At 49.6% G+C, this 27,835-nt stretch overlaps 1 protein-coding gene across 3 annotated transcripts; it reads right to left on the reverse strand.

The window, feature by feature from the left end:
* Positions 1-1,487: 1,487 nt before the first annotated feature.
* Positions 1,488-27,692, reverse strand: CIMAP2 (ciliary microtubule associated protein 2). 3 transcript variants are annotated; one of them, XM_088022402.1, is made up of 10 exons: positions 27,624-27,692; positions 26,801-26,888; positions 26,158-26,322; positions 25,912-26,034; positions 21,072-21,215; positions 19,412-19,573; positions 18,284-18,409; positions 17,428-17,521; positions 16,028-16,161; positions 1,488-4,108 (listed from the first exon to the last, which is right to left on the reverse strand). In XM_088022402.1, exons 1-10 carry the CDS (start codon positions 27,671-27,673, stop codon positions 4,010-4,012), a joined length of 1,185 nt encoding a protein of 394 aa, XP_087878528.1. In that variant the 5' UTR covers positions 27,674-27,692; the 3' UTR covers positions 1,488-4,009. The 3 variants fall into 3 exon arrangements, with proteins under 3 accessions (XP_087878528.1, XP_027962741.1, XP_027962744.1); XM_028106940.1 differs by lacking the exon at positions 17,428-17,521 and adding an exon at positions 21,382-21,519; XM_028106943.1 differs by lacking the exons at positions 16,028-16,161; positions 17,428-17,521 and adding an exon at positions 21,382-21,519.
* Positions 27,693-27,835: the final 143 nt, after the last annotated feature.

Here is a 27,835-nt window from a genome sequence, read left to right on the forward strand (position 1 = left end):
AGGTTCAAGCAGGGCAAAGCTAAGAGCCCAGCCCTCATGGCCAGCCCTCCTGCCTTCCTTCCCCAGAGGTCAAGGGACACCTCAGTAGAGCCCAATTAACAAACCTCGGCTCTCCTTATAGCCCTGCCCAGGCAAAAGGGCAAAGCTCACAGGGAAGCCGGATTTCAGCTGGGCGTCCATAGGATGCTTTTGCAGGCATGGCTGCCCTCTGCTGGATGGGGCTGTCTTGTCAGTGCATAAGGAGCTTGGCAGACAGTTACTGTTGTGGAGGAAAGCAGTGGTCTCCGAAGTGAGATGCCCAAGCCAGCGGTCTGGCAAGGTGACACAGTGGGATGCTAGAAAAAAATATCAGTGCTTGTGTTGGTCTGGGTCAGAAGCAGACCCTGAGACAAGGATTTGGGCACAAGCCATTCATTTGGGCGGTGAAGAAAACAGCAGTAGGTGGAGGAAGAGACGAGAGCCAAGAAAGTGTGCATTGTCGACAGGTTACCACTGTGGGCAAGGGGAGTTGAGTTGTGTGGGGAAAACTCTGAAAGCCAGAGTAAAACATACACCTCAGAGTTCTATCCCACAAGGAGTGAGTTTGCTGGGTGTTTATATGTCAACGCCGTCAGTCAAATTTGAGGACAGCTCCTGAGGGATGTTAATTCCTGTGGCACTTCAACCTTCCATGGAAAAGAAGCCTTCCATGGCAGCCAGAGAATCTTTCACTCCGTTGTGGCCGAATGTCCCTTCTTAGCATATACGCGACTTTTGTAACATATAAAAGTGCACTGGTATTTCGAGACAAAGTACTTAAAGGAATTGCCTCATTTAAAGTTGTCACACAGGTTTCTCTTACAAAAAGGCAAGCATTCCAAAATTGTTAACCTGCTCTATGCTGACAGTGAGTGTCAGCAATATGACCGCTAACAAATATATTTGAAAAAAATGTACTTATTCTAAAAAGTAAAGCAATCTTTTTTTTTCTTTTCTTTTTTTTTTGAGAGAGAGGGAGAGAGAGCACATGCATACATGCCTGCAGGCAGGGGATGGAGAGGGACAGAGGGAGAGGGAAAGAGAGAGAATCTTAAGCATGCTCCACGCCTGACAACGGGGCTCAATTCCCCGACCCTGTGATCAAGACCTGAGCCAAAATCAAGAGTCAGGTGCTTAACCCACTGAGCCACCCAGACGCCCCAAAGGTAAAGCAATCTTTTAAAAAAGTTTTATTGTGGGGCGCCTGGGTGGCTCAGTCGTTAAGCGTCTGCCTTCGGCTCAGGTCATGGTCCCAGGGTTCTGGGATCAAGCCCCACATCGGGCTCCCTCCTCGGCGGGAAGCCTGCTTCTCCCTCTCTCACTCCCCCTGCTTGTGTTCCCTCTCTCCCTGTGTCTCTCTCTGTCAAATAAATAGATAGAATCTTTAAAAAAAAAATAAAAAAAAATAAAAAAGTTTTATTGTGTATATTTTTAACTTTTTATTTTGAATTAATTTTAGACTTGTGGAAAAGCTGCAATGACTAGAGTTCCCATGCCCCCCTCACCCAGCTCCCTCCAACATTAGCATCTTCCACATAACCACAGTAGAATTATCAAAACCAAGAAATTAACATCAGCATCCTGTTATTAACTAAACCACAGACCTTATTTTTCTCTCACTGATTTTTATAGGAATGTTCCTTTCCTTTCCAGAATCCCATCTAGGATTCTACATTGCTCTTAGTTGTTAATTATTTTCTTCCAAACTGTAATCATTTATATCTAATAAACTGCACACAGTTCAACTGTACAATTTGGCCAGGCTCAATATTTGTATGGACACACCACAGTTGTTTATTCATTCACCTGTTGATGGACATTTGGACTCGTTCTAGTTTGCAGCCACCACAAATAAAGTGGCTGGGAACATTACAGTCTTTGGATGGACATACGCTCTCATTCTCTTGGGTAAATACCCAGGAGAGGAAAGACTGGATTAGATGGTAGGTGTGCAATTAGTTTTTTGCCAAACTGTTTTCCAAAGTAGATGAATCACTTTACATTTTCCACCAGCAGCGTATGAGAGTTCCAGTTTCTCCACATCCTCACCAACACTGGGCATGGTCAGTCTTTTTAATTTTAGCTTTTTTAATAGGTGGGTAGTGGTATCTCATTGTAGTTTTAATCTGCATTTCCTTAATGACTAATGTATATATTCTGGAGATAAATCCTTTACCAGATCTATGATTTGCAAATATTTTCTCCCAGCCTATGGCTTGTCTTTCCATTCTCTTAATAGTGTCTTTGGAAAAAAAAACAGAATTTTTAAATTTTAATTAAGTTCAATTTAAGAATTTAATGATTTGTTCATATCATACTGAAGTATGATCTATAGAATAGCAAATAGTTACATTTGTATCTAAGAAATTTCAGCCTGATCTACAGTCCAAAGGTTTTCCTCCTATGCCTTCTTAATTTAGGTTTTACATTTCGGGTTATGATTCATTTTGAGTTAATTTTTGTATATGACTTGAGTCATTGGTCACAGTTCATTTTTTTGCATATTGATATTCAATAATTCCAGCACCATCTGTTGAGAGGATTACTCTTTTTCCACTGAACTGCCTTTTCATCTTCGTTGAAAATCAGCTGTCCACTGGTGCGGGTCTGTTTCTACATTTTCTGTTCTGTTCCTTTAATCTGTCGATCTTGACACCAGTTTCATGCTATGGCATAAGGTAATGCTATTCCTCCAGCTTTGTTCCTCTTTTTCAAAGTTGTTTTAGCTATTTTGTGTCTTTTATATTTCCTTGTTTTTAGGATCAGTTTGTCGACTTAAAAACAATTACTGGGATTTTGATTGATATTGCATTGAGTCTATAGATCAATTTGCGGGGGAGCAGATATGTTAGCAACACTGAGTCTTTTGATCCCGAACATGGCATATCTCTCCTTTATTTAAGTCTTCTTTAATTTCTCTCAGCAGTATTTTGTAGTTGTCAGTGTAAACATCTTATACTTCTTTTGTCAAATTTATACCTAAATATTTCATAGTTTTGAGGCTATCGTAAGTGGCATTTTAGATTTTCAATTTTTTATTATCACTAATATATAGAAATACTTGATTTTGATATATTGATCTTACTTCCTGAAAATTTGCTAAGCTGATTTATTAGATCTAGTTTGCACCCATTTTGGCTCATCAGCTTTTTTTGAGGATTCACAGGATTTTTTTTCACATAGGGAACATGTCTGTGAATAAAGACAGTTTTACTTCTTCTAAAAAAGTCATTTTGACACGAGTGAGAAAGTAACTGCTTTTCGTAAGGCACTCACGCTCTGAAGAGTAAGAGTATTTCTCATCGTTATTGGAGTTTTGTGGCTGAGGCTGTGGTGTCCCAGCCTCCTTTTTTTCTAGGGACAACACAATCCTGCCACCCTATACAATCTCTTACCAACAAAAAACAGTGAAGCAAGTAGCTCAGGACCTTGTGACCAACCCCGCAGACCCATCTGTGGGCTAGACTGGTGTGCCCACAAGGCCGAACTCCAAGGATGAAACTGATTGTTTCCAGTGACTGCACGCGGCCTGGGGGCCAGCAGCCTCCTCATAGTAGTGTTAGGCCCTGCTGGGCTTCCAGAAGCAACCTGGATGGAGATGAAGAGTTCCCAAAGGGGGCCTACAGCTGTCTTCTGACATATGCTACCCTTTTCAGCCTCTTTTTGGATTTTAATAATCAAGGAGTCAAGCGATGTGGCTTTAGAATAGAGGAGGTTCCATTAGTCCATCAGCTCCCACGTTCGTGCCACCAGCCAATTTGAATTCTCAAGATAGTTGATCTTCCATATCAAAAGATCTCTGGCCCCGGCTGTCCTGGCAGACATCGTGACCTCCAGGAGGATGTCTCCAGCAAAAGTGATCTCACCGTATGCCTCCCCTCTGCCAGGCATTCCCATGTGTCCTTTCTCTAAGACCCTCCCCACGCTCCGGATCCCCACTCCGACCCTCCCATCCCCAAACTTGTCTTCAGGCCTTTGGGCCCTCTGGTCATCACAGGCTGTCCTTCATATGCAGCTTTGAGGAATAGGATCTGAGTTGTAATCCACCATCGGAGGGCACCTCCCCTTGGTGAAAGGTGTGATCCTTTCCCTTTGAAAAGACAGAAAGAGAACATGAAACTGGTCCCTGGGAAGGACTGAGCCACCATCCTTGGGTGGGCACCCAGGGTGGGAGCTGATGAACAGCGGCCCATTGGCTATGCTTCCCAAGGGATCCTATATTGGGTAAGAAGATGACCTCCAGCAATAAAACAGCCTGGTTCCAGAGAGGAGATTCCTTTCCTTCGCACCTAGTTTGGTTTATCAGAGCCCCAAGTTGGTTTCTAAGAACTTCAAGCACAAAAATCCTAGCACTTGAAAGATCATCTAGGGGTGCCTGGGTGGCTCAGGTCATGATGCCAGGGTCCTGGAATCGAGCCCCGCATCAGGCTCCCTGCTCAGTGGGGAGTCTGCTTCTCCCTCTCCCTCTACTGTTCCCCTGCTTGTGCTCTCTCTCTCTCTCTCTCTGTCAAATAAATAAATAAAATCTTCGAAGAAAATAAAAAAAAAGATCATCTAGCCCACCCTGAGAGGGAGATTGAGGACCAGCGTGAGGAGAGAAGTGGCCTGAGGTTACCCTGATGGTCAGAGTCAGGGCCAGAATTCTAGCCCAGAGCCCCTGACCTCAGTCTAGTGTCCCTTGCATTGTTCTGATTCTTTCCTCTGAAGGGAACCCCTGAAGACTCTGGCTCCATCGTCAGAGCCATTTGGAAGATGGCATTTCAAGAAGAACCCTTTGCTTTGTGTATCAAACTGCATCTAGCAGTCATTACCCAACACACATTTATGTGTTTGTTTATTGTGTCTTCCATGTAAACTGACAAAATCAACTACTGACAAGGATATGAAGCAAGGTGAGCCCACATACATGGCTGGTGGGAACACAGAATAGTTTGCCATTTTGGGAAATAGCTTGGCAGTTTCTTATAAAGTTATACATACCACGTGACCTTGAAACCCTACAGGAGATATTTGCCAAAGAGAAACAAAAGTATGTGTCTACACAAAGACCTGTACGTGACTTTAGAGCAGCTTTATTCAAAACGGCCCAAACTGGAAACAATCCAGATGTCCCTCACCTTGGAATGGATTTAAAAAAAACCCTGTGGTACATCCATACAGTGGAATACAAGTCAGTATTCAGAAGGAATTACTGCTACATGCAACTATGTGGGTGAATCTCAAGAGCCACACGTAAAACAAAGGAAAGATACAGAAGTCTACATATGGCACAATGCTGCTTACACAACATCCTGAAAAAGGCAAAACTAGAGGGATGAAATCCTGGCAATAGTTGCCAGAGGCTGGGGGAGGGGATTGACTACAAAGGGCACAAGGAAGCCCTTGGGGACAATGGTAATATTCTACATCTTGCCTGCCTTGGTGATTACATGGCCATAGGGATTTGTCAAAACTCATGGAACTATATTCCTATAAAGGGTGAATTTTACTGTATGCAGTTGTACTATTGTAAATCTGACTTTTAAAGAAACCTTCCTGTGTCTTCTTGCGGGATAAAGTCCAAGCAGCTTAGCTTTGAGTCCAAAGTCCCTGAGGACTGACCTAGCCAGTCCCACCCGCCCTCTCCTCTGCTGTTCTCCCTGTACACTCCACACGTCATCCAAAATGAACCGTCTCAACTTTTCCAGACACGTCCTGAGCTTTATTGCTCCCTGTCCTTTGCTCTTCTCTCTGTCCTAAGTGTTTTCTCCTCCCTGGAAAAAGTGAACCCTCCTGGGAAGAGCACAGCTTGGAGCAGCTGGGCAGAGATTCAGCCCGGCTCTGCCATTGGGGCAGACAGAGGCCGGCATGGTCCCAGTGGTAGAGTCTGCTTCCCCTCCCCTTTGAATCTGGGCTGGACTTGCAGCTTGCTTTGGCCAACAGAATGTGGGAGAAGTCATGGTGTGCCACTCTGAGCCTAGGCTGCACAAGGCCTTGAACATGTCCTCTCTCAAACCCCTGCCTCCTCCATGAGAACAAGCCTGGGCTGGACTGCTGAAGGATGAGTCCCTGTGGAAGAGCGTCTAGTTGTCCCGTCCAAGACCATCCCAGACCAGCCAGCCCCAGCCAACCAACAGACCCATCTCCTCTCCTGACCCAGAGCCCATTTTTTAGGGTCTACTGTAAAGTCTCATCACCCCCTAAGGTCCCTGTCTGAGCAACTAGTATTTCAGACATGAAGAGGCAAAGCCAAGTCCCACCCTAATATTACATCTTCGCAGCGACCCAGCTTCTGAGCTACTTGAATCACAGGTATCTGTCTGCAAACTCCTACATTAGGACACTGCAATCCTGCTGTGCCTATCTATCTGGCTCCATCCCTTGCCACATCCTCTCCTCTGCCCCAACCTCCCACCACTCAGCCCCTCCAATAGGCCAGGCTTGTTCATCCCTCCGTGCCCAAGCCAGCAGCCTGGGACACCCTCCATTTCTGCACCACCTTCCCAGGCTGACTGTGGCTACCTCTCTCTGCACACCATGCTCCCACAGCATCTTGCGGAGCCCTCTGTTGTGGACCTAATTCTAAACCAATCCCTCCCCTTCACCCCATTTGCCTAAGACTTTCTGAGCAAACCCCCCTGGCCCCTAGCAATTGTTAGCTTACGTTTAACTGGCTCATCAACCTCTATGTCTTCTTCCCTGCCTCCTGCCCTCATCCTAGGTCAACCTTTTTCTGCACGCGGGAAACTGCCCCTCCAGCCTGAACAAGGAGTGACTTCCACCACCTTGCAATCAAATCACCTGCTTCTTCCTTGCCCATCGAGCTGGAAATATGCTCAAGCCTCTATCCCCACCCACTCCTACCAAAAATAGAGTATAGAAGATGAAGGAAGGAAGGAAGGAAGGAAGGAAGGAAGGAAGGAAGGAAGGAAGGAAGGAAGGAAGAAAGGAAGGAAGGAAGGAAGGAAAAGTAAAAATATGACCTCCTCTCCTCTCTGCCTTCCCTTGGAGCTTAAGGCCCCATATTTCCTTGGTGCCATGTTGCCTCTATGGCAGTCACCAGACGTCCACAGTAAATGTGTAGTGGGATTGTGGAGGGAGCAGACTCTGTGCTGAGCTTCCTAAAGGTTCCCTCTTCCAGTCCAAACTCCTAAATCTCCCACCAAAGCAGCATATACAAGGGCCCAGGAAGTCAAAGGGAACTGACCCGTCAGGGGCAGGTGCAGTGAGGACAGGGAGACAAGTCACGGCGAAGGCTTTCTCTGCCTTAGCCTTCCAGGGTTGGAAGAGCCTTCCCTCCTTATCTCATCCTCCAGAAGGCCATGGGGAAAGAGTGAGGGAAGTGTCGGGGTGTGGAGACAGAAGTCCTGGGTCCACTTGCCCTGATCCTCCTTCTCAGCTGCCCTATCACTATAAGAAGGGGTGAGTGTCTTCCGCACAAAGCTGGGCACCACTGGGGAGCAGAGCTGCTGTCTGGCTCTCTTCTGCCATGTCCCAGCAGCCGGGATGGGCCTGGCGTGCAGCAGCTGCTCAGTGAACCTCTGAAGCCTGTGTGCATGAACGCCACGGACGGGCAGCGACTTTTTAGGAAATCACTCTCTCCCCAAATTTCAGTTGTCTCAACTGGAAAACATTGACAGTAAGATCTCCCTTTTAAAATTATCGTGTATAGTAAATGCCTACAAAATCACTTTGTATGTTATAAATGTGCTCCAAGAATAATTATCATTATTATTACAAAGAATGGATATTTAGGATTTCAATTTCAGATTTCTGGACAAGGAATATGGCTTTAGTTTAAAATGCCAAAAAGGTAGTATGCGTGCTGAAGTATTCAGGAGGAAATGTATTGATGTCTGCCATCTACTTAACACGTATCAAATTATAAGAGGATTAATAGATGGACAGAAGGACGGGTAGGTAGAAAAAGATGTCATAAAGCAAGAAGAGTAAAACATTAATGATATAATCTAAGTGGTAGGTATATAGGTGTACATGGTAAAAATCCTTTCCATTTTTCTGTATGTTTGAAATTTTTCATGATAAAAATGTCAGGTGAAAAAGCTTAAAAGGAAAAATAACCTTCTGCCAAATCAAACTGGAAATTTCCCATGTGTTCCTTTCATAGAGTCATCCAGACTCTGGACCGTCTTGTCAGTTAATGCCCTGACTCACCCCTTAACAAATATTCCTTGAGCACCTTCTCTGCAAGCCAGCGAGACACTAGAGCTCCAGAATCGAGAAGCTGTATCTAGTAGGGACTGCAGCATGGGAATAAGTAGTGACAACATAAGGGGGACAAGTGCCTCAACCTGGGGATCACAAGGGATTGAGAATAGACTCTCTCTGGACAAATCAGGAAAGGCTTCCAAGTTAAGCAGAGTGATGGAGGATGAATAGGAGTTTTCCAGACAGGAACTAGCAAAAAGATGTTCCAAGAACAGGTCACTGTGTGGCCAAAGCGTGGAGAGTGGTGCAAAGCATGGCCTGGCTAGGGCACAAAGTGCTCTTGTCCATCCAGCAAGAGGGTGGGCCAGTTGGGGTAAAAAGACCTGGCTGCGGGACTCCTGGCTGGCTTAGCTGGTAGAGCACTCGACTCTTGATCTCAGGGTCGCTAGTTTAAGCCCCACGTTGGGTTCAGAGCCTACTTTAAAAAACAAAAAAACAAAAAGGAGGGGCGCCTGCATAGCTCAGTCAGTTGAGCGTGTGACTCTTGGTTTTGGCTCAGGTCATGATCTCAGGGTCGTGGGATCGAGCCCCACATTGGGCTCCGTGGTCACTGGGGAGTTTGCTGGAGATTCTCTCTCCCTCTGCCCCTCCCCCAACTCGCATGCTCTCTCTCTCTCTCTCTCTCTCTAATAAATAAAATCTTTCAAAAAAGAAAGAAACATTAAAATCACAAATCTCTTAAAAAAAAAAAAAGACCTAGCTGTAAGAGCCAGAAAGTGGCCAGACGGAAATCGTGGTCCATTGGTCAGTCAAGCACATTTATGAAACACTTACTGCATACACAGCTCTAAAGACTGAAAACCAAAAGGTTACCTTTCCCACACAGGAATTAAATCCCAGGCTGCTGAGCTGGAAGCCCAGAACCCTGTGGTTAGGCAAGAAGAAGCAGGTGAGCCTCGGAGAGTGGGAGGTGACACAGATTAGCTGTCACTACACATCCCAGAAAGAGATTTGGCAACTCTCCCACACATGCCCTTCCAGGCCTGGACTGGAGACAGCAAAATGTTTGAGGATATGTTGTGTTCTGCCATCAGTGGCCTCCTCCAAAAACCTGGCCCAGGAGGAGAGGCTGAAGCCCAGGGTCAGAGTCAGGGGTGCCGTTTCTCCCCTGCCTCTACTTGGTGGTCACTTCCTCTCCAAGCCTCACTTACTCATGCATAAGGCAGGGAAGAGGGCCCTGACATTCACCCTTTGCCTTCTATGGCACCTGCACAGCTTGTGGACTTTGTATGCCTTTCCACCACGAAGGGGCTATGGGCAGGGATTAACAAGGGAAAGTCAGCACTCAGTTGTCAGGATCCAGTGAGAATGCCTCCATCCTCCCAGGTTCCCTCCCTTTTCACTCATTCTTGACTCCTGCTCTATTTTTACGTGTTTTGATTTTTTTAAACTTCCAGATTGCTTCTGTTGCTTGCAATCTTTCTCATTTAATATCACAAGCAATTAAAGTAACACATTTTGCTCCAACCGGTGCTTTGACAATATTACACAGATTTTGATACAGAGGATTTTTTAATCATAATTAATTTCTAAAGAGTGTGTAATTTCAAACTTGACCTTCTCTTAGACCCAAGAGCTATTGAGAAGTGTGCTTCCTAATTTCCAAATACTTGGTTTGGGTAACTATCCTTTTATTGTTAATGTCTTGTTTTATTGTAACTATGTTTAGAAAAAGTGACCTCAAATTTTCTATGTAGGATGTTTTAAACTTAGACATTTTTTTAACAAGATTTTCTTAGAGGGTCAACTTTTATAAATGTTCCACGAGTATCTGAAAATAATATGGAGTGAAGTACACCTATTCAAATCCTCCAAATAATTATTTATGTAGCCTTACCTGTCAAATCCTCAAACAAGTCTATTCAGAATTCACACTATGATTGTGGGAGTTCGTCACTGTTATTTTGGGTGTGTAAAGGTTCAAAGTTATTATATAATTCTTTATGGATTTTATTGTTTATCATGATGAGATACCCAGCTTTGTCCCATTTAATATTTTTGCCTTGAATTCTACTTTGCTTGGTATTTGTATTACCACTTTTTCTTTTTTGTTGTAGGTTACGTTTATCTGGTATCTCATAGCCAGATGTATTCTTACATACTTTGTCTTCCCCTTTCTTGAGCTCTCCATGCTAATTCATTTTCCACTTGATTGGAGTGTATCCCCCAGTACTATTTTCAGAAAAAACAAATTTGGTATATAGCCTAAATCCTGTGCATGTCTATTTGCCTTGCACATGAATTACAGTTTGGTTAGACAGAGAATTCTATACACAGTGTTTTCTATCTGTGTGTCAGAAGAGAAGCCCAAAACATGTCTGATTGTCTTTTATTTAAGTTGTAGGTTATTTGTCTTTTTAGACGTTATACTTACAAGATTTTTAATTTACCTTTGAAACTCAGAAATTTCACCACACTTCAAGTGAACTGAATGCATACATTAACTTATCTCCTTTGCAAAATCCCACTAAAACAAGAGTAAAGGAATAAAATTTTTAAAGCATATACTCACAGGGACAAAAAGAATAGAAGCAGCAGCAGTAAAAAAATATTTTGGAAGTTAAAAAGCAGATGGAAGAACAGTAACTAACTTAGCAGACCCAAGAACAATAAACCCTAAGCCAGGAGAAGATAAATTTAGGAATTCCCTCACTCCAGATGCTAAAGAATCAGCAGCACCAAGTACCTCTGGAAGTGAGAGAGAAAGTGGAACCAAAGACAAGGCTACTGATGGAGAGTCTATGAAGTACCAGTTTCCCTCCCCACTCTCTGCAGCTAGATGAGTGCCTTTCTTGAGTGAAGACTGGAGAATTTATTCTCTGGGGATAGAGAGGTTCTCTGTACAGTATGACACCAGGCACAGGTGATCTCATGAGTACCATATTTAAAATGGAATCAAATGGAAGTTCAATCCCTAAATATTGAGACCTCTAGGCTCTTCCCCTCTACTTAGAGCTCTGGCAGCCAAGCTTAGAACCCCCCAGAAGAGTTTTCTCACATCAGAGTAAAAGACAAAACATCTCACAACACTGACATTGAAAACAGTGAAAATACCCAGCTTGGACATCCTATGGTGAAGTCCATAATCAAACAGTGCCCCAGAGCTTTCAGTAGGATTTTCAGTTAGACATGAATGCACAGCCAAGAAATACCAGCCATTTGAGAAAAACCTCTGATATGGAATATTGAGGCCAAAACAAATATACAGGGAGGAAAAAAGGATTTGGTAAAAGGAGACAATGTCAGGCAAACTTGTCTTAATAATATCTTCAAAGTATGAGCAAATACTGCATCCATGAAATAAGAGAATGGTGTTACTAAAACATTTAGAAAATAAAAAAGAGAAATTAGAAAGTCAAATATGAAGTCAGAAAATGAAAAACTCAGTGAGTGAAAGAGAGAACATTTCTGGTCACCTGGAAACAATCAGCAGCTCAGTTGTACCCAGGATGGAACCAAGCACAGAGCAGGCTTTTCAAACGAATCAGTGAAATACTGGGTGTTATACGAAAACAATGGATCATGGATCACCACATCAAAAACTAATGATGTATTGTATGGTAACTAACATAACATAATAAAATTTTAAAAAATTAAAAAAATAGAGAAAGAGTTTATCAGGGAATCCTTTTTACCTGCTGCGCCTTGTGACACAGTCCTCCTGACCCAAGAAAGAGCCCAAGTGGGTCAGGGTTACATGGACAATGCCAAAACAGAGCCCCAGGGAAAATCATGCACCAGCCCAACAATTAGACACCCACAGGGATCTGCTGGTCGACTTCCATTCAGTAGCATTCATAGGGCTTAATTAAACCTGACCATGTCCCTGTAGGGTATAAATCATTCCCATTTTACAGGTGGGAAAACTAAGGTCTGAAGAACAAAGGGTGACTCTCGGCTAGAGAGGCACCTAAATGGAGAACATACAATTTGTATAGTCTGTCTCAAGAGTGCTTGTCTTCTATTTGCCTTATTTTTTTCTGATTATAAAAATGTTACGTGTTTATTCTGAAAAATCTAAACATCTCAGAAACAAAACAAAGTAGAATGCGAAAGACCCTGGTAACCCTCCAGAGGTAACCATGAGCAACAGTTTGGGGCCTAGTTCTCCAGAATGTGTTGTCTATGCATATGGAAATGTATTTTAATATGATCATTATTCTTCTATTTTTAATATTCATATATATTTATTCTTTCAGAGGAAGTTTATAATAAATGTAACCAGCCCCTTGAAATTTGCTAAAATGGCATTAAATATGTACATCAATGGGGAGAATTACTGTTCCAATATCGAATCTTTCCATCCACGAACATGGTATTCCCTCCGGTTAGTCAAGCCTTCTCTGACATCTTTTAGTAAAGATTTATATTTTTCTTCATGTATGCCTTAACTATACTTATTAAATTTATCCCAATGCATTTTATCATTGGTGTTGCTACTAAGAATGAGATCCTTTCCTTTGCCTCAATTATGTTTTCTATTAGTTATGGCTGCAGTATCAGAGGAAACTCTTCTCTCTTGGACTATTTTAGGTAAACACATTATAAATTGTGAGGATTTGCTCTTCCTCAAGATTTTTATTTCCTATCTGTTTTTCTTGTCTTACTGCATTTGCTGGAAACTCCACAACAGCGTTGGATAATGCCGATGACACAAGCATCCCTATCTTGTTCTTGACTTCATGAGAAGGCTTTAGCATTTTACTATCGTATTTAATAGTTTGGCCTCCTCTTTAAAAGCCCCCACCCTCCCTCAGGACTCAAATGCCCTCCTATTTCTCCCCCATCCCTATCAAATTTCCTTCTTAATAGATATTTTTTCCTTAGGTTTTTGACAGCAGAGGGTGAGTTAAACTGCTGTCATTTCTTTTCCTGGATGATGTGCACTCGAAGCCTCTGTAAAGAACTTACCCCTTATCTAACTAAAACATAGAATTCCGCCAGGGCATAGCAGCTGCTAAGGGACAAGGATGCTAGCTAGCACTTGCAACATACCTGCCTAACAGCATCCATAGGCAGAGCACATTTACAAGCATCATCTCCTTCAGTCCTCAAAGCAGACTCTACAAAAGGTGGGTTGTTTTGTTCACTCTCATTTTTTAGAGCAAAGTCTGTCTCCAAGTAACGTGTCCTAGGTCACACAGCTAAGTAGCAGACAGAATTCTAAACCGGGCTACAAAGGAAGTCCTATAACTTCATAAGCCTGAGTCTTGGATGTGATTACAGTGGTGAAGGGGAAGTTGGGACCCGAAGGGAAGGCAGATGTTCAGGGGAGAAAGCTGAGGGTCTCCTGGAGATGGGGCATCCTTCCTTTCCCTGCAGGCCTTTGCTGAGCAAAGAGTATATAGAATGGAGCTTTGCTGACAGGGTGGCTGGGGAGGAATGGCCCTGCAGGAATGCCCAAATCCTCACATGGCCATGTGTGATGGGAAGGGCCCTGCCCTGGAAAGAAATATCAGATACAAGTCCCAGCTCTATAATTCACTAGCTGTGTGACCTTGGTTAAGTTGTTTCCCTCTCTAGTCCTGGGTGAACACCCATAAAATAAACCCAACCACCTTGGCTAGAAAGAGGAAGAAAATGCTTTGGCACACTCAGAGTGTTCCATCTGATTTTCAATTAAACAAGGCAGATGAATACATGCATTTATCTCTACTCTCTCTACTCTTGCAATCTCCTAAAAGGACTAGAAAGGAATATTTTGAAGCTAGACAAACGAGAAAGGGAGAGGCCAATATCAGGGGACAAGGGGTGTAACATGTTATTTGGGGAAATGGAGCAAGCTGCTTGCAATAGGGGGAGCCAGTGAGAAACCTTCCAGTTCCTACCACAACCCCAGAGAGACCCAGGAATTGGAGGCACCAAAAAGCAGGTGCAAGACCAATGGCTGAAAACAGAGGGAAAGTTAGACACACACACACACACACACACACACACACACACACACACACACACCACTCCTCACGCACCTGGCAGAAGACTGGAGGTTTAGTATGCAGAGTGGCTCCAGAGCAGGGAGGCTGGGCACAATGGAAGGCAGGCAGACAGGCACTCTCATCAGAACAGAGGAAGTAGGTGGAAATTCATACACTGCTTGAGATCCCCTAAATACCAGCAACCACATTTACCCACCCCAGGACGTAGGATCCTTTTCTAGAGAAGCTGAATGGTCCCACAGAAAGCACCTAGAAACACTGACATTGGGGGTCCTCCAAAAGAAGGACCAGACCCCCATCATCTAATCACTCCCTGTGAAGCCACCAACTGACAAGCCCCACCCGGACTCACAGCATTGTTTAGTGCTTTCCTCTTAAACACCAACAATACAAGTCAAAGAAATAAGGAACTTGGAAGAAGCGCAGGCCATGCAGGGAGCAAAAGGAAACTGAGGGAAATTGTCATTGTTATCTTCAGATAAAAGAACATATGGCATACAAGACACTGAACCGGGGACTAGGAAAAGAAAAGAAAGCAATCTACAACACTCAAGAGCTCTTGCAAACTATAAAAGATGGAGCCAAAGTTTCAAAAGGCAATAGAAAGGTTCAAAGATAAGGACAAGAAAATTTACCAAAGGGTAGGATGGAAAAGGCAGAGATGGGAAATAAGAAAAAAATAAGGTAAGAAAGCTAGAGCATCAGAGCAGGATATCTAACCTTCATCTAAGAGAGGGGAGAGAAAGCAGAGGGGAGGAAATCACCAAAGACACAATGCGAGTGATTTTCCCAGAAAATTGTCCCAGATGGAAGGAACCCACTAAATACCCAAAACTATGGGTGAAAACAGACTCATGCTAGGACTATTTAAGACTAAATTTCATCATGAAATTTCAGCACACAAAAGAGAAGATCCTGAAAGCTTCTAGAGAGGAAGATGCTGATTGCGTACAAAGGACAGAAAACCAGAATGGCATAGGAATTCTCAGCCCTGCTTGTAGCTCAAAGGCAATGGAGCAAAGTCTTCAAAATTCCTAGGGAAAAATAGTTCCAACCTAAAATCTTATTTCCAATCCAACTGTTTATCAGTTGTGCAGGTATGGAAAACAAATTTTTTTTCAGGCGTGCAGTCTATCAAAAATGTTACTTTCCATTACCTTTTCTTAAAAAGCCCCCCAAAACAAGGGCATAAATCAAGGAAGAAGACAAAAAAGGATTATCTTGCTAAAAATAAGCATTTAAAAGTTGGCTTTCCCTCAGCAATCCGGTCCTCAGGCCCTCACCAGAGTTTCCAACAAGAAAATGATCTGGAATGCATGTGTATTCGCATTTTAACATTTCTGAAATTGAGATTACATTGCAACTGATGGCCTCTTAGGTCAATAAAATATGGCAGCAGCTAGCATTTGCAAGCTGCTCTGTAGTTAGCCATGGCATTTCATGCACCTTTTCTCCTTAGGCTTCAAAATGGCTTCCTGAAACCTGTTTTACCAACCCCATCATGAACACCAAGAAACAGGTTCTGCATGGGGAAGCCACCCAAGATAGCACCTAGATGTTGAGTCCCTTTTCCTTACCAGGAGCTTTAGACAGAGCCTCTCATTTGGGGCTCCACAGTCTTCTGCTCATCTGACAGTTGAGGAAAGGAGGCTCAGAGAGGTTATGGGACACGCCCCACCTCACGCAGCCAGTAAGCAGCACGGCCAGGATCTAAACTCTCCCTGCTGCCTTGTTGTTGGGCTGGCCCTAGGGGCCGTATAGCTGTGTTCTCATGGGAAGGGAGCACAAGGTGGTGGTGGGAGAGGGAACCCCACCCCGCCCCAGAGTAAGTCCTTGCCCTCTGCCAGGGCTCCAGGAGCACTCACTGCATGAGCCTGTCCCTGGCCGGGTCTGAGGGGTAGCGCTTGGATCCACCCAAGAACAGGGACCGATATCGCTGTCGATGGTCCTTGGTCTCTGCCAGCCAGGTGTTGAGGTAGCGGCCCACCCCTACGGGGTTCTGCACCAGGAAGAGGATGGGCAGGACATTAGCAAGCCAGAGGCCTGGCTTGGAGACGTGAACTCAGCCCCGCACCCCCTCCCCCGCCCCCGCTCCCTATTCCACCTGTTATGGTTTGAATTGTGTCTTCCAAAGAGATGTGCAGAAGTCCTAACCCCTAGTACCTCAGCATGTGACCTCATTTGGGAACAGTTGCTGAGATAATTGGTTAAGATGAGGTCATAACTTAAGTAGGCTGGGCCCTTAATCCAATGAGACGGGTGTCCTCACAGAAGAGACACACGGGGGAAAGACAGCCCTGAGACAAGGATGACAATGACAGAGGCAGACTGGAGTGAGGCATCTACATGCCAAGAATTCAAACCTCGCCGGCCACCACCCCAAGCTGGAAAGAGGCCAGGAAGGATTCCCCCTGCTGGTTTCAAAGGGAGCAGCCCAGCCTCCAGAACAGTGGGAGGGGATAGACTGAAGCCACCTAGTTTGAGGAACCATGGCAGGGCGGTCGTAGGAAGTTATACTCCATCCCACCCAGAGACCTGGGTCGTAGATACAAAAGGCACCAACAGAGACGTTCAGAGAGAAGCCACCTGCCCAGAGTGACCAGTGAGGGTGGGAGAGTGGCGGGCCAGGAACCCCAGCACCTGTGGAGCCGCCGTGCCAATGGCAGGGCAGGGAGATGTCAGGGGCCTGACAGGGTCCAATATGCTGCCCACAAGGGAAAGGCCTGTCACACTGCGGAGCAAGCTCCCGGTGGTGCGCCGCCTGCCCTGGAACCTGGACCTCACCTCAGCCCCTCCCGCTCTGGAGTGGCCAGCCCTGTGGTAGCAGCATCTGGCTCTTATTTGGGGTCCCCACGTGAAGACCCTCTACCCTGCAGGAGGTGCCGGCGTGGGGTGAGAGAAAGAAGCTTGCAGAGAGCTGACCAGCTGGTCCTCCTGAGAATCAGGCAGGGCAACAGGGTTGTGGGCACAGCGGGGGCCAAGCCATCACTCCGGAAGGTGGGCAGGTGGGGTGGAGGAGGGGTGCGAGAGGAGGCGGCGGGAGCATCATGGGAAGGCAGGTGTAGGGGTGCGAGAGGAGGCGGCGGGAGCATCATGGGAAGGCAGGTGTAGGGGTGCGAGAGGAGGCGGCAGGAGCATCATGGGAAGGCAGGTGAGTTACAAGCAGGACGGTCCCCGGGGAAACCAAGAGGGACCTAAAAAAATAAACAGTTGTTCAAAGCCAGGCAAAACTAAGCCACGCTACTGGAAGTCAAGATGAGGCTACCTGATGGGGAGGGAGGTGTGTGTTGTGGGGGTCCTGGGGTGCCGGAAATGTGCTCTTCAGCGCTCTGGGGGCTGGTTGCATGGATGAGTCCGACCTGTGGCCATTCACGGAGCTGTTAGGATTCACACACCTCTCTGGGTAACTATTCAAACCCAATAAAAGGTGCACTTAAAGACAAAAGGGCAGGAGAGGAAACAGCGAGGTCGATGCCCAATGCCATTTGTGTAAATTAAGAAGGCACGCACACGTAACCCAAGAGCTTAGCTGTTTTACAAGAACACTAACGGAAGGTTATATTGCACACGTGGGGATGGCTGCCTCTGGGGAGGGGCAGGGGGAGGGTGACAAGGGGTCCTCGCTCAACCAAGGATGAGAAGGGGGCCAACTCCACTAGCTGCCCCAGAGGCCCCAAGACAAATACAAAGAGAAAGGAGGGAGCATTCCTCTGGGAAAGTAAGAGAATGGGATGGTTCTGGGGTGATGTCCTTTAGGGCAGTGGTTCTCAAAATGTGTTTCCCAGAGCAGCGGCAGCAGCAGCATCACCTGGGAACGTGTTAGAAATGCAGATACCCAGGCTCCACTACAGGCTACCAAATCAGACACTCTGGCATGGCGCCCAGCAATCTGTTTTAACAAGCCCTCCAAGGGGATGCTAATGCCCACTCAAGTTTGGAAACCATTGCCTTAGAGAAATAAGATAGTGGGAATCGGTGTTTGTCCCTTGGGGAGAAAGAAGTGGGTTCAGGCTCTCACAGAGCCTCAATTCCCAGGGGCAAGGAGGGCTTGGGGCTGCCTGTAGAGGCAGGAGAGGGTTCCCTGCCCATCACCACGTAACTCCCACCCCAGACCCACTCACCCAGCTTCCCAAAATCATCTGGTAGGCCTTTATGCCCATCCACTTGGAAGACAGCAGGAACGGTGGCTGGTTGACGTGTTTGCATTCCTTCTTTGGAGGAAGCCATGAACCGGGACCAGACGTGGCCTAGGGGTAAGAAATGAAGGCTGAAAGCGAGAGAGGTCTGGCAGTGGTCAGCCTGGGACCGGGGCAGGTGAGGGCTCCTGGTGGCTGACCTCATCCACCTGGCAGCCTTAGGCCTTGAGCCAAAAACAGGGGGTGGGGGGCTACCCAGCCACCAGGAGCCCGTCCTCCGGGGGTAAAGGGGCCCTGTGTTGCCCTCATAACCCATGCCACCCACTCTAACCCCACCCATCAGCCTGACACCTCTTTCAGGGGTCCCAAGAGCCCACACGGCCTGGCAGGGCCATAGAGACATTTACAACGGAAAATGAAAGCCACACAGACTTTGGAGCTAGATGAACTGGCTTCCTTCTCAGACTTGCTGGGGTAGCCTGGACAAATCCCTTCCCATTTCTGGGCCTCAGTTTCCTTTTGTGAAATGCAAATGATAACTCCTACTTTGGGGTGCTGGAAGGTGCCTGGCCCAGAGCAGGCATTCAGGAAATGGTGGCACCCTTTTTCATTCCTCTGGACCCTACTCCTTCCCAAGCCCTGAGGATTTCTCCCTGGGGGGCAGGTTCTGCCCTGGGGGGTCTATCCAGGTCACCGGCTGCCCCACCCCCAGAGAGGAGTGGTCTGCTCCCTTGGAGGGAGCAGGTGGGCAGTCCCCTGTCGGGGTAGACCCCATATTCACATTCTGCCCTGACCCATGTTCCCTCAGCCTCTGTCCGGGAGAGAGATGGGCACTTGGTGGGTTCCAGGCCCCACGCTCCAGCTCCACTCCTTCACCTCTAACTCTCAAGCCACCTGGTTATGCTCAGAGGATAAACGAGTAAACTGAGCCTCAGAGAGTGGGAGGAACTTACTCAGAGTGACAAGACAGGCAAGCCCAGGAATGGAATCCATGGGTCTGATACCCAAGGCTGAGCTTTCCCCTGAAATAGCCAGCCCCATCCCATGTCGGCCCCAAAGGAGAGCCCCATCCCAGGAGAAGAAGAAAGGAAGGTCAAGGGGGTGGGCACTGACTAGTTTTCGGGGGCACTGGCTAAGGGTGGCCCAGTAAATCCTTTCTGTAGGGGTTTCCGGGTTGCGAGAAATTTTCGAAAAAACCCCACGCTTCTTATTGTGACGTGAGTTAAGTTCTTCCACGAAGCTCGTAAAATTCATCAGTTCCCTGGGCTTTTTTTTCTGAGAAACAGAAAGAAAAAGAAAAAGGTGTCTGTTAGGCCAGGAAAATCCGAGCCTTCTCTCTGGACCCTCGGGAGCAGAGAAAAGCAGGTGGCCACACAAGGAGGCATCACTCTCCAGCCTGCCTCCCCAGGACCCCAGGCTGGGTGGCCAGAGACGCAGCCCCGGCCAGAGGCCGAGTGAGTCTCACAGCGTCTCTCGAAGCCTCCACATCCGAGCACCCCAGACAACGTAACCGGCGTCTGTTTGCACGTCCTTCATTTTTGTGCTCATTTCAACGGCATTTATGGCATGCGCCCTGTTCTCAGCAGGAGCAGTGGTCCAAATATCTAAAAACCGGCGTGATGGGGTAACACACAGGATTTTTAGGGCTGTGATCTACTCTGTAGGATACCATAATGATGGACACGTTTGTCCAAACCTGTAGAAGACACAATCCCAAGAGTGAATCCTCAGGTGGACTGTGGACTTCGGGTGACAATGATGTCAGTATATTGTACCTTGTCTGTCACTCTGGGGTGGGATGTGGCCAGTGGGGGAGGCCAGGCCTGGAGGGGTCACTGAGGAGGCATAGGAACGCTGGACTCTCTGCTCAAGTGTGCTGTGCACCTAAAAATGCTCCAAAAATTAAAGTCTATTATTCTTTAGATAATAAAAAATATTATCTCCCACAGCCCCTGCTATGCTGGACAGGATCACGTCAGTAGCTGGTCGTGGGGGCGTCTGGGAGGCCCTGCCGAAGAGTCAGGTGCGAGGGCTTATTTCGCGGCGAGTCGCCGAACGGGGGAAGTATGTCAACATTTCATCACCAGCAGCCTGTCCTCACCACCTGTCGACACTCTGTGGGGTGTTTACTCATGACTGTGTGTCCTCTGCCAGGGGAGCAGAAGCGCCACAGGGGCGGTCATACTTGCGACTCTGACCTGGCCCCAAGCTACACAGCGAGGGAATGCACGGTGGAGACAAAGCGAACAGGCCATGGGGCAGAGACCTAACTCCAGCATGCCACGGACCACATGACGGGAGCATGACGGGGGCAGGAAAGGGGGGCAGCGAGTTAAAATTCTACTTCGGGTTTCCCTCTCCTCCCAGCCCTCCAGGCCTCTGGCTCGTTAATAGCACTGCTGCTAACGTGGCCAGTGAGCTGGGCCTATGACCCCTGGCCGGTGCTTCCAAAATAGCCGGGCACCCACACCGGCGCCGTCAAGGGCCCTGTGGCCCCGTGGCCGGTGCCGCATGCAGCCCTGGCATTGTGCCGCTCTGTGCCTCTTCTGTGGTTCAGGCAGGTGAAGTCAGACAGATGTGCTGGCGTTCAGACCCCAGCTCTGCTCCTTCCCAGCGGCGCGGCCACCCCGCTTCCTCATCCAACACAGGGAGCTATGTCCCACCGCGGCCGCGAGGGTGGTGAGCACACGGGCTGGTGGTGGCCCGGTGTCGGGGAGTGAGGCCGGCCATCCTGCTGGGGAACGCATGCTCCACGCCTCGCCTGGGTACACACCTGCACCGAGTAATGTCCGTAAGGCTGGGGCTTGCTGCGGTCACCAGAGAACGTGTCGTAAATGCCGCGGGTGCCCATGGATTTTGCCAGGTATGCCTCAATGCCACTTTTGAAAGAGTAGGTGTCTGGTGCCAGACCACTCCCCTAGAACAGAACACAGATGACAGTCCCCCAGGAGAACTGCTGAAGCAGGCCCATCGCCCCCCCCACGGGGGGGCTCAGTTTCCCCATCTGCCCCGGGAGTCCCCCACCCCGGCTGCCCCAGGACTGTGCAGGAAGGCAGGCAAGCCCCGGCCAGGTGAGGGAGTACCTGATGAGCCATGGGGGGCACCTTGTTGGTCACCCGACACATGAGGCCCTCAGAATGAAAGCGGCTGCAGGCTTTCTCCTCCAGCTTTGTGTATGGGTTGCCCTTCACCCCATAATTTCCAGGGCCTGGATAGTAGTTCTGTGGGGGGCGGGGAGGGACATGAAGGTCATCAGTCCCTCTCCTTATGCAGAGAGTGTCTGAGGAAGAGAAGCCCCTAGGAGGGGAATGGGATATTCAGGGCTCCTGTTAACTGACCCCCAACACACAGCATGGTTGGTCTCAACACAGCTCCACCATTGCTCAAACCTTCAGTCCCAAATCAGACTCTTCCCTGGGGCCCCACTGGCCTGTCCAACTTATTTCATACTGCTCCCTTCCTACATCCCACCCTCCAGCCAAACTGGGTTCCTTGCCTGTCGCCCAATATGTACCATTCTGCCAACCTCCTTGTCTGTGTTGCTTGTGCTGTTAACACCACCCAAAATGCCCTACCTGCCTTCTTTGCCTTGGAAAATGCTAATTCTGGGGCACCTGGGTGAGACTCAGTCGGTTGAGCGTCCAACTCCTGATTTTGGCTCAGGTCATGATCTCCTGGTTGGGAGATGGAGCCCCAGGCAGGGCTCCTCGCTCAGCAGGGAGCCTGCTTCCCCTCTCCCACTCCCTCTGCCCCTTCCCCCCTCACAGGTGTGTGCACAGGTGCCCCCCCAGTAAATAAATCTTTAAAAAAAGAAAAAAAAAGTCTAATTCTGCAAAGCCAGCGCAAATGTCATCTCTCCTGGGAATGAAGCCTTCCTTCCCTATCACCCCAGACAGTCACTGGCTTTGGTGGTCTTAAAAATGCCATCTGTTACACCCATTTTATAGCCCTGCATTTGCATGAATAGAGTTCTGACTGTGCTACGAACATGCTGTGACCTGGAAGGATCTGGAGTCCTGGGTTTGAATCCTGGCTCTGCTGCTGCATAGCTGAGTGACCTTGGGCATACCACTTAGTCCTTCTAAGCCTCATGGCCCACAACTGTAACATGGAGATAGTAATACTTTCCTTCCAAGGTAATGAGGAGAAAATTAAATAATGTCCATAAAACCTCCTGTGTAGTGCTCAGCCCATACTGGGCACCAACTCTTAAGTCAGGGTGGGATGCCTGTCTTGGGGGTCAGGAGGAGAGACTGAGGGGGTAGGAGAGATGGAGTATTTGGGGGTTCCACTGCCAGGGTTGGAAGTATGGTCTCTGTAGGTGGAGTGAGGGGGGTGGGTGGGTTGGTGTGGGGAGGTAGTCCTCCGATAGAGACCTGGAGCAAGTTAGCTGCTGCACTGCATCTCTCGGCCACACGAGGCCGCTGCCGCCCCACAGATGGCTCAGCCCTGCCCATCTCCGGCAGGAACCAGCCCTAGGGAGGCAGCCCTACAGGGCAGGATGGAGGGGGCAGGGAGCCCTGCTGGGGGAGTCGGGCCACTATGGCATCAGATCTATTTGCCCTCAGAGGACAGGATGCCACGTTGCCTTCTTCCAGGGCCCGGGGTTTCCAGATGTGCTCAGGAGAAGAGCCCCAGGGAGGAGGCTGGGTCCCTGCGCTGTCTCTCTCTCTCAAATAAATAAAGATCTTTTTAAAAAAAGAAGTGCGGTTACAACAGAGAGTGACCACTGTGCCTGGAGTCCATGGACTGTGCCGAGCCCAGAGCTCTGGCTCAGCTCTTCCTTCAACCCTTCAGTTTTAAAGGTGGAGCCCACACCTGGGCTCATGTGAAAGTCCGTGATTTTTTCTTTTTTTTTTTTTTAAGATTTTATTTATTTATTTGACAGAGAGGGGGGAGAGAGAGAGAGAGCACAAGCAGGGGGAGGGGGAGAGGCAGAGGGAGAGGGAGAAGCAAGCTTCCCACCGAGCAGGGAGCCCGATGCAGGGCTCGATCCCAGGACCCTTGGGATCATGACCTGAGCCAAAGACAGACGCTTAACGACTGAGCCACCCAGGCGCCCTGAAAGTCCGTGATCTTAACAGGAATGTTCGGCTGTCAGCGCTTTGGGGATCCAGGCAGGAGTGATTAATTCTGGAGGAGGTGTGTGGGAATGTAGGAATTGGCACAGATTTTTTTTTTTTTTTTTTAAGCTGGACCAGTGGAGGGGTCAGCACTCTGCACAGGTGGCATTCTGTAGCCCAGAGGAGGCCATCAGGCTCCCAGTCCAGGTCTCACAGCAAGAAGACAGAAAAATAGGCCTTGGACATGAGCTCCCCGGGGATTGCTTTCTCCACCCACCGGGGCAGGGCCACCTCCTTGAGCTTGCAGTCCAGCCCTGAGCCCAGGAGAGCGGCTCGGAGAAATCCTGCAGGGCCCGAGGGAGGTTACTGCAGGAGTAGATAGGGGGACAAAGTGGGAGAAGAGCCAGCTGGAAGGGAGGGCAGGTCGTGGGACCTTTCTCCCTACTCAGCGAACACTCACAGATGCCCCGGGGCTGGGGGCTGGGTGCTGGGGACACGGGAAGGAAGCATCAAGGCTTGTTCCTCTGCCACCACCTGGGCTGGGTTCCGATCCAGACTGTCCTCCAGGGGCCATCAAGGAACAAAACCCCAGTGAGCCCACCTATGTGTACAGTGCAGTGCTTACGTGTGGGCACCCTTGGATCCAAACCCTCCCGCTTGTGCCACTCATAGCTCTGTGACCCTGGGCAGTTGCTTAAGCTCTCTGTGCTTGTTTTCTCAGCTGTAAAGCAGGGATAATGACAGTGCCTACTTCACAGGGTCGTTGGGAGGATTAGGTTGATCGGTGCACTCAAGTGCTTAGGACAGCACCCGGCACATGGCAAGCGCTGCCTCAAGCGTCAATTGTTATTACTTTAGATTTGAAGGTAATGACTCAGTTTGAAATGCCTTGGGGCAACCCTTCTCCCTACCTGCAGGGAGAGCTTCTGTGCCTGAAGATGCAAAGAGTAATTTCCAGGCTTCACAGTGGTAAGGTGGAGAGAAAGGGCCTGGCTTTGGGGATGGACATTCCCTGCTTGCCTGAGGCAAAAGGCTTATCCTCTCTGAGCCTCCAGGGCCTCACCTGGAGTGCTTGCAAACACTTAGAATGTTTGGGGACACCACGTACTTAGTAGGCATGTGTGCACTTATTCAGTCCACAAATACTGTGTGCCCACTGTGTGCCAGGCACTGCTAAGACCTGGCGGTCAGGGGCTGATGTCCGGTAGGGCAGAAACACTAGACACACAACCATGATCGGGACTCCTAGGAAAGGGAGATGTCTGTCACCTAGTGGGGGTCAGGCAGGCTTCGTGGAGGAGGTGACCTTGGAGCTGACAGCTGAGGGTTGACCAAGGGTCAGCTCGAGGGGAGGGCAGGAGGGGGGAGGGAGAGGAAGGGCATTTCTGGCAGAGGGAATGGCAGGAAGAAAGCCCCAGTTAAAAGAACTTGGCCCATTTGAGGAGCTGGAAGGAGACCAAGAGCATCCAGTGCAGAGAGCAGCAGGGCTGCGGACGAGGGACACTCAGTAAACCGCAGCGTGCGCACTGCTCCAGGAGGCTGTGACTTCTGCCTTCTCCCTCATGCCCTTAGTGAGCCTGAACCCCTCTCTGTTCTCCCCACATGGGATGACCGCCCCCACCCACACGGATGCCACCCCACCCCTCACACCAACACCTCCCATCTGGATGCCTCCAAGCCTTACCCCCAGGAGCCGGCCTTGCCCCTGCCCAAACCCTCCACTGTCCTCCTACAGCGCTTGCAGTCAATCCCAAAGCCCCCACCTTGCTGCAGGGTCCTGCCCTCTGGTCCTCACTCCTCTGCCATCTCTCCTCCTTCCGCCCGCGCCCCTCCCTCCAGCACACTGGCCTCCTGCCCGCTGGTTCAACTCCGGGCCTGCACCTGCTGTTCCTGCTGCCTAGAACACTTTCCCACAGCTACCGTGAATCTCCAGGGCTCACCTCCTGCAGGTTTTGCTCAAATGTCACCTCCTCCCAGAGGTCTTCCCTGACCACCCTGTGAATTGCTCCTCCATCACTCTGTATCCCTTTCCCGTCTCATTTTTCCTCACAGTCCTGATCATAATGGATGTGCTTCTCTGTACCATTGTTTCTTCCGCAAGGGCTCCAGTTCCATTAGGGGAGGGGCCTTGTCTTCACCACTGCTCGGTCCCTAAGCCCGAGAACAGTGCATGGCACCTAGTGGGCGCTCAGCCATTATTTGCTGGCTAGACAGCTGGACATATAGATGGATGCGTTTGTTGAGCACCTGATGTATGCTGGACTCTTTTCTGGGGACTCGGAGATGAACGAGACCCATCCCTGCCAGTAGGGGATGGGTCTCCTGGGCTGGTGGGGGAGACAGGCACAGGGATATATGACCGCCCCTGGGCTCGAGGCTGTGGTACTGGCAGGCAGAAGGCAGAGGGGTTTGGGGGACCCAGAGGAAAGCTTGGCTAGCCTGGGGAGGAGATGGCACGAGGAGGGGCGCGTCCAGCACCAGCCAGGCTGCACGCTCTGCAGATGGAGGGGAGGGTGGGAGGGCCCCTCCCCAGTACATGAGGACACCTACCCCAATGAGTCCTCGGAAACGAATCTCCCCCGAGCTGAGCAGCCCCCGGGTGCTGCAGGGCTTCTCCTTCAGCAGTTCTAAGAAGTCTTTGAGGTTGTAGGAGCCGGGCCCCAGCTTCTCCTTCTGCCCCAAGAGAAGAAAGCAGAGGGTGACAACCTGCAACTTGGGAATGTCCACCCAGGAAGGAGTCTGGAGGGTGGTGGCATTCCTTAAGGGAGGAGCTCTGCCGGGCCTGGGAGGACTCACCTGCAGCTGCTTCTCTTTCATGATGGCCTGGTACTGGAAGTGGGGCAGCTGGGTCAGCCGGACGGCTTCCTCGGTCCTGGCCCAGCCTGTGCCCACCTCCTTTTTGAGCTTCTTCTTGCTAAAGCAGGTCTCCTTGGAGCTGTAGGTCCCAGGTCCTATGTGGGACTGAGTCACAGCACAGTCACACCCACCCAGGCTGCCCACAGAGCGACTTCCTCCTCAGGCCCCCACCGTGAGCTTGGGGCGGACAGGCTGGACCCCACTGCAGCCCCTACCCCTAGTCCCGAGCCCGGCACCGAGGGGTAGGGCACTCAAGGTACCATCACAACATCCTCCGTCATTGATCCCCTTACACTCCCTTGCAACAGGGAGGGGTAGCGCCTCATTGGTAGCTCACAGCCAGTTCTTTCGGAGAGGAAAGGGCCCCCAGGGCTCTGCGGCCCCAGCCCATGCTGTCCTCACCACAGTCCTGCATTTATCAACACATCTAAGGCCCCGGCTCTGAGCCAAGCTCTGTGCTCCCAACTGGGGGCTTGGGGAGGTGTTAAGGCACAACTGTTGCACAACTCAGCTCCTCCCTGCAGCGAGGCACGGGGGGGGGGGGGGGGGGGCAGGTTATGGCAGGGAAGTTGCACAAACTCACCAGGTCCACAGAATGAAGCCGGGAGTATGGGGCCTCCGTGAAGGTGCTGAATTTCTTCTGGTTGGGGTAAACAGCAGAGACGTCAAACCTAGGGAGGGACAGAGGCCCAGTGAGAGCCCGAAGCCCCGCACCCGGTCCTGGTGTGGGCACTTCCGGGGGGGGGTGGTGTTGGCTTCCCAGAGGAGCTGACCGGTGGAACAGGAGCAGGGCTGCTCGGACCCCAGGGTCTCTGTCCTTCCTGCTTCTCTCTCGCTGGACGCCACCCTTGCCTGGTCCCCTCCCCTCTGCTGGGGGCCTTTACTCAAAAGTCACCTCCTCACACCACCCCCCCAAGCTCCTCCTCCCAGCTTGCTTCCTCTCCATAGCCCTATCACTACCCAACATTTTACCTGTTTTTCTTTTTGGTTTATTATCTACTCCAACCACCCCTCCCCCCGAGAATTACAAACTCCGGAGTACAGGCTTTTGCTGTTTGTTCACTGTTGGGTCCGCAGATGCTAGAACTGTGCCCGGCACAGAGTAGGTGGTACGCGTAGACGGTGTAAATGTCCGGATGGAGGACCCGGGACTGAAATCCTGCCCACCACTCTTCCGCGGACTGACCTCCCACCGGCCGGGCCGCCGAGCCTCTCTGCGCCTGGCCCATAGGAGGTGCTCTCGAAATGCTTTCCAATCACTTAAGGATGGTGAACGAACCCCGGGCCGAGAAGTGCGGCAGGTGTGACCCGAAGAGAAAGGCGCCCCCCCTCCCTGCCAGGCCCCCTCCCGTCGCTCCCTCCTCCCCCAGGCTCCAGCCGCGCCTCGGGGCGGGGGGGGGGCCCACCTGTGGCTCTGCACCCCGAAGGGCGCCCCGCTGAACCACTTGGTACCCATGGCCCCACCGCCCCCAGGCGAGGTCGTCGTCGGGACTCGCGCCGCGGGACTCCTCGGGCTGAGGCCGGGGGTCACCGCTGCCGTGGCAACCCCGCCTTGTGACCTGTGATTCGCCCGAGATCTGTGCGCGGCTGTGCCCACGGGGCGCCCCCTGCCTTTCTG

This window comes from Eumetopias jubatus, unplaced genomic scaffold (assembly GCF_037043125.1).
Source record: "Eumetopias jubatus isolate StellerSeaLion01/CBP00866 unplaced genomic scaffold, mEumJub1_p1.0 scaffold_4, whole genome shotgun sequence".
Lineage (NCBI taxonomy): Eukaryota > Metazoa > Chordata > Mammalia > Carnivora > Otariidae > Eumetopias > Eumetopias jubatus.

Bases quoted from the DNA above. Each gene is read 5' to 3' on its own strand.
- CIMAP2 (XM_028106940.1), bottom strand. From the start codon at position 27,673: ATGGGTACCAAGTGGTTCAGCGGGGCGCCCTTCGGGGTGCAGAGCCAC. The intron at 26,323-26,800 runs GTGAGTTTGTGC...GCTGTGACTCAG, and splicing joins GGCTTCATTCTGTGGACCTG to TCCCACATAGGACCTGGGAC. The intron at 21,216-21,381 runs GTACTCCCTCAC...GTTCTGTTCTAG, and splicing joins TGCCCCCCATGGCTCATCAG to GGGAGTGGTCTGGCACCAGA.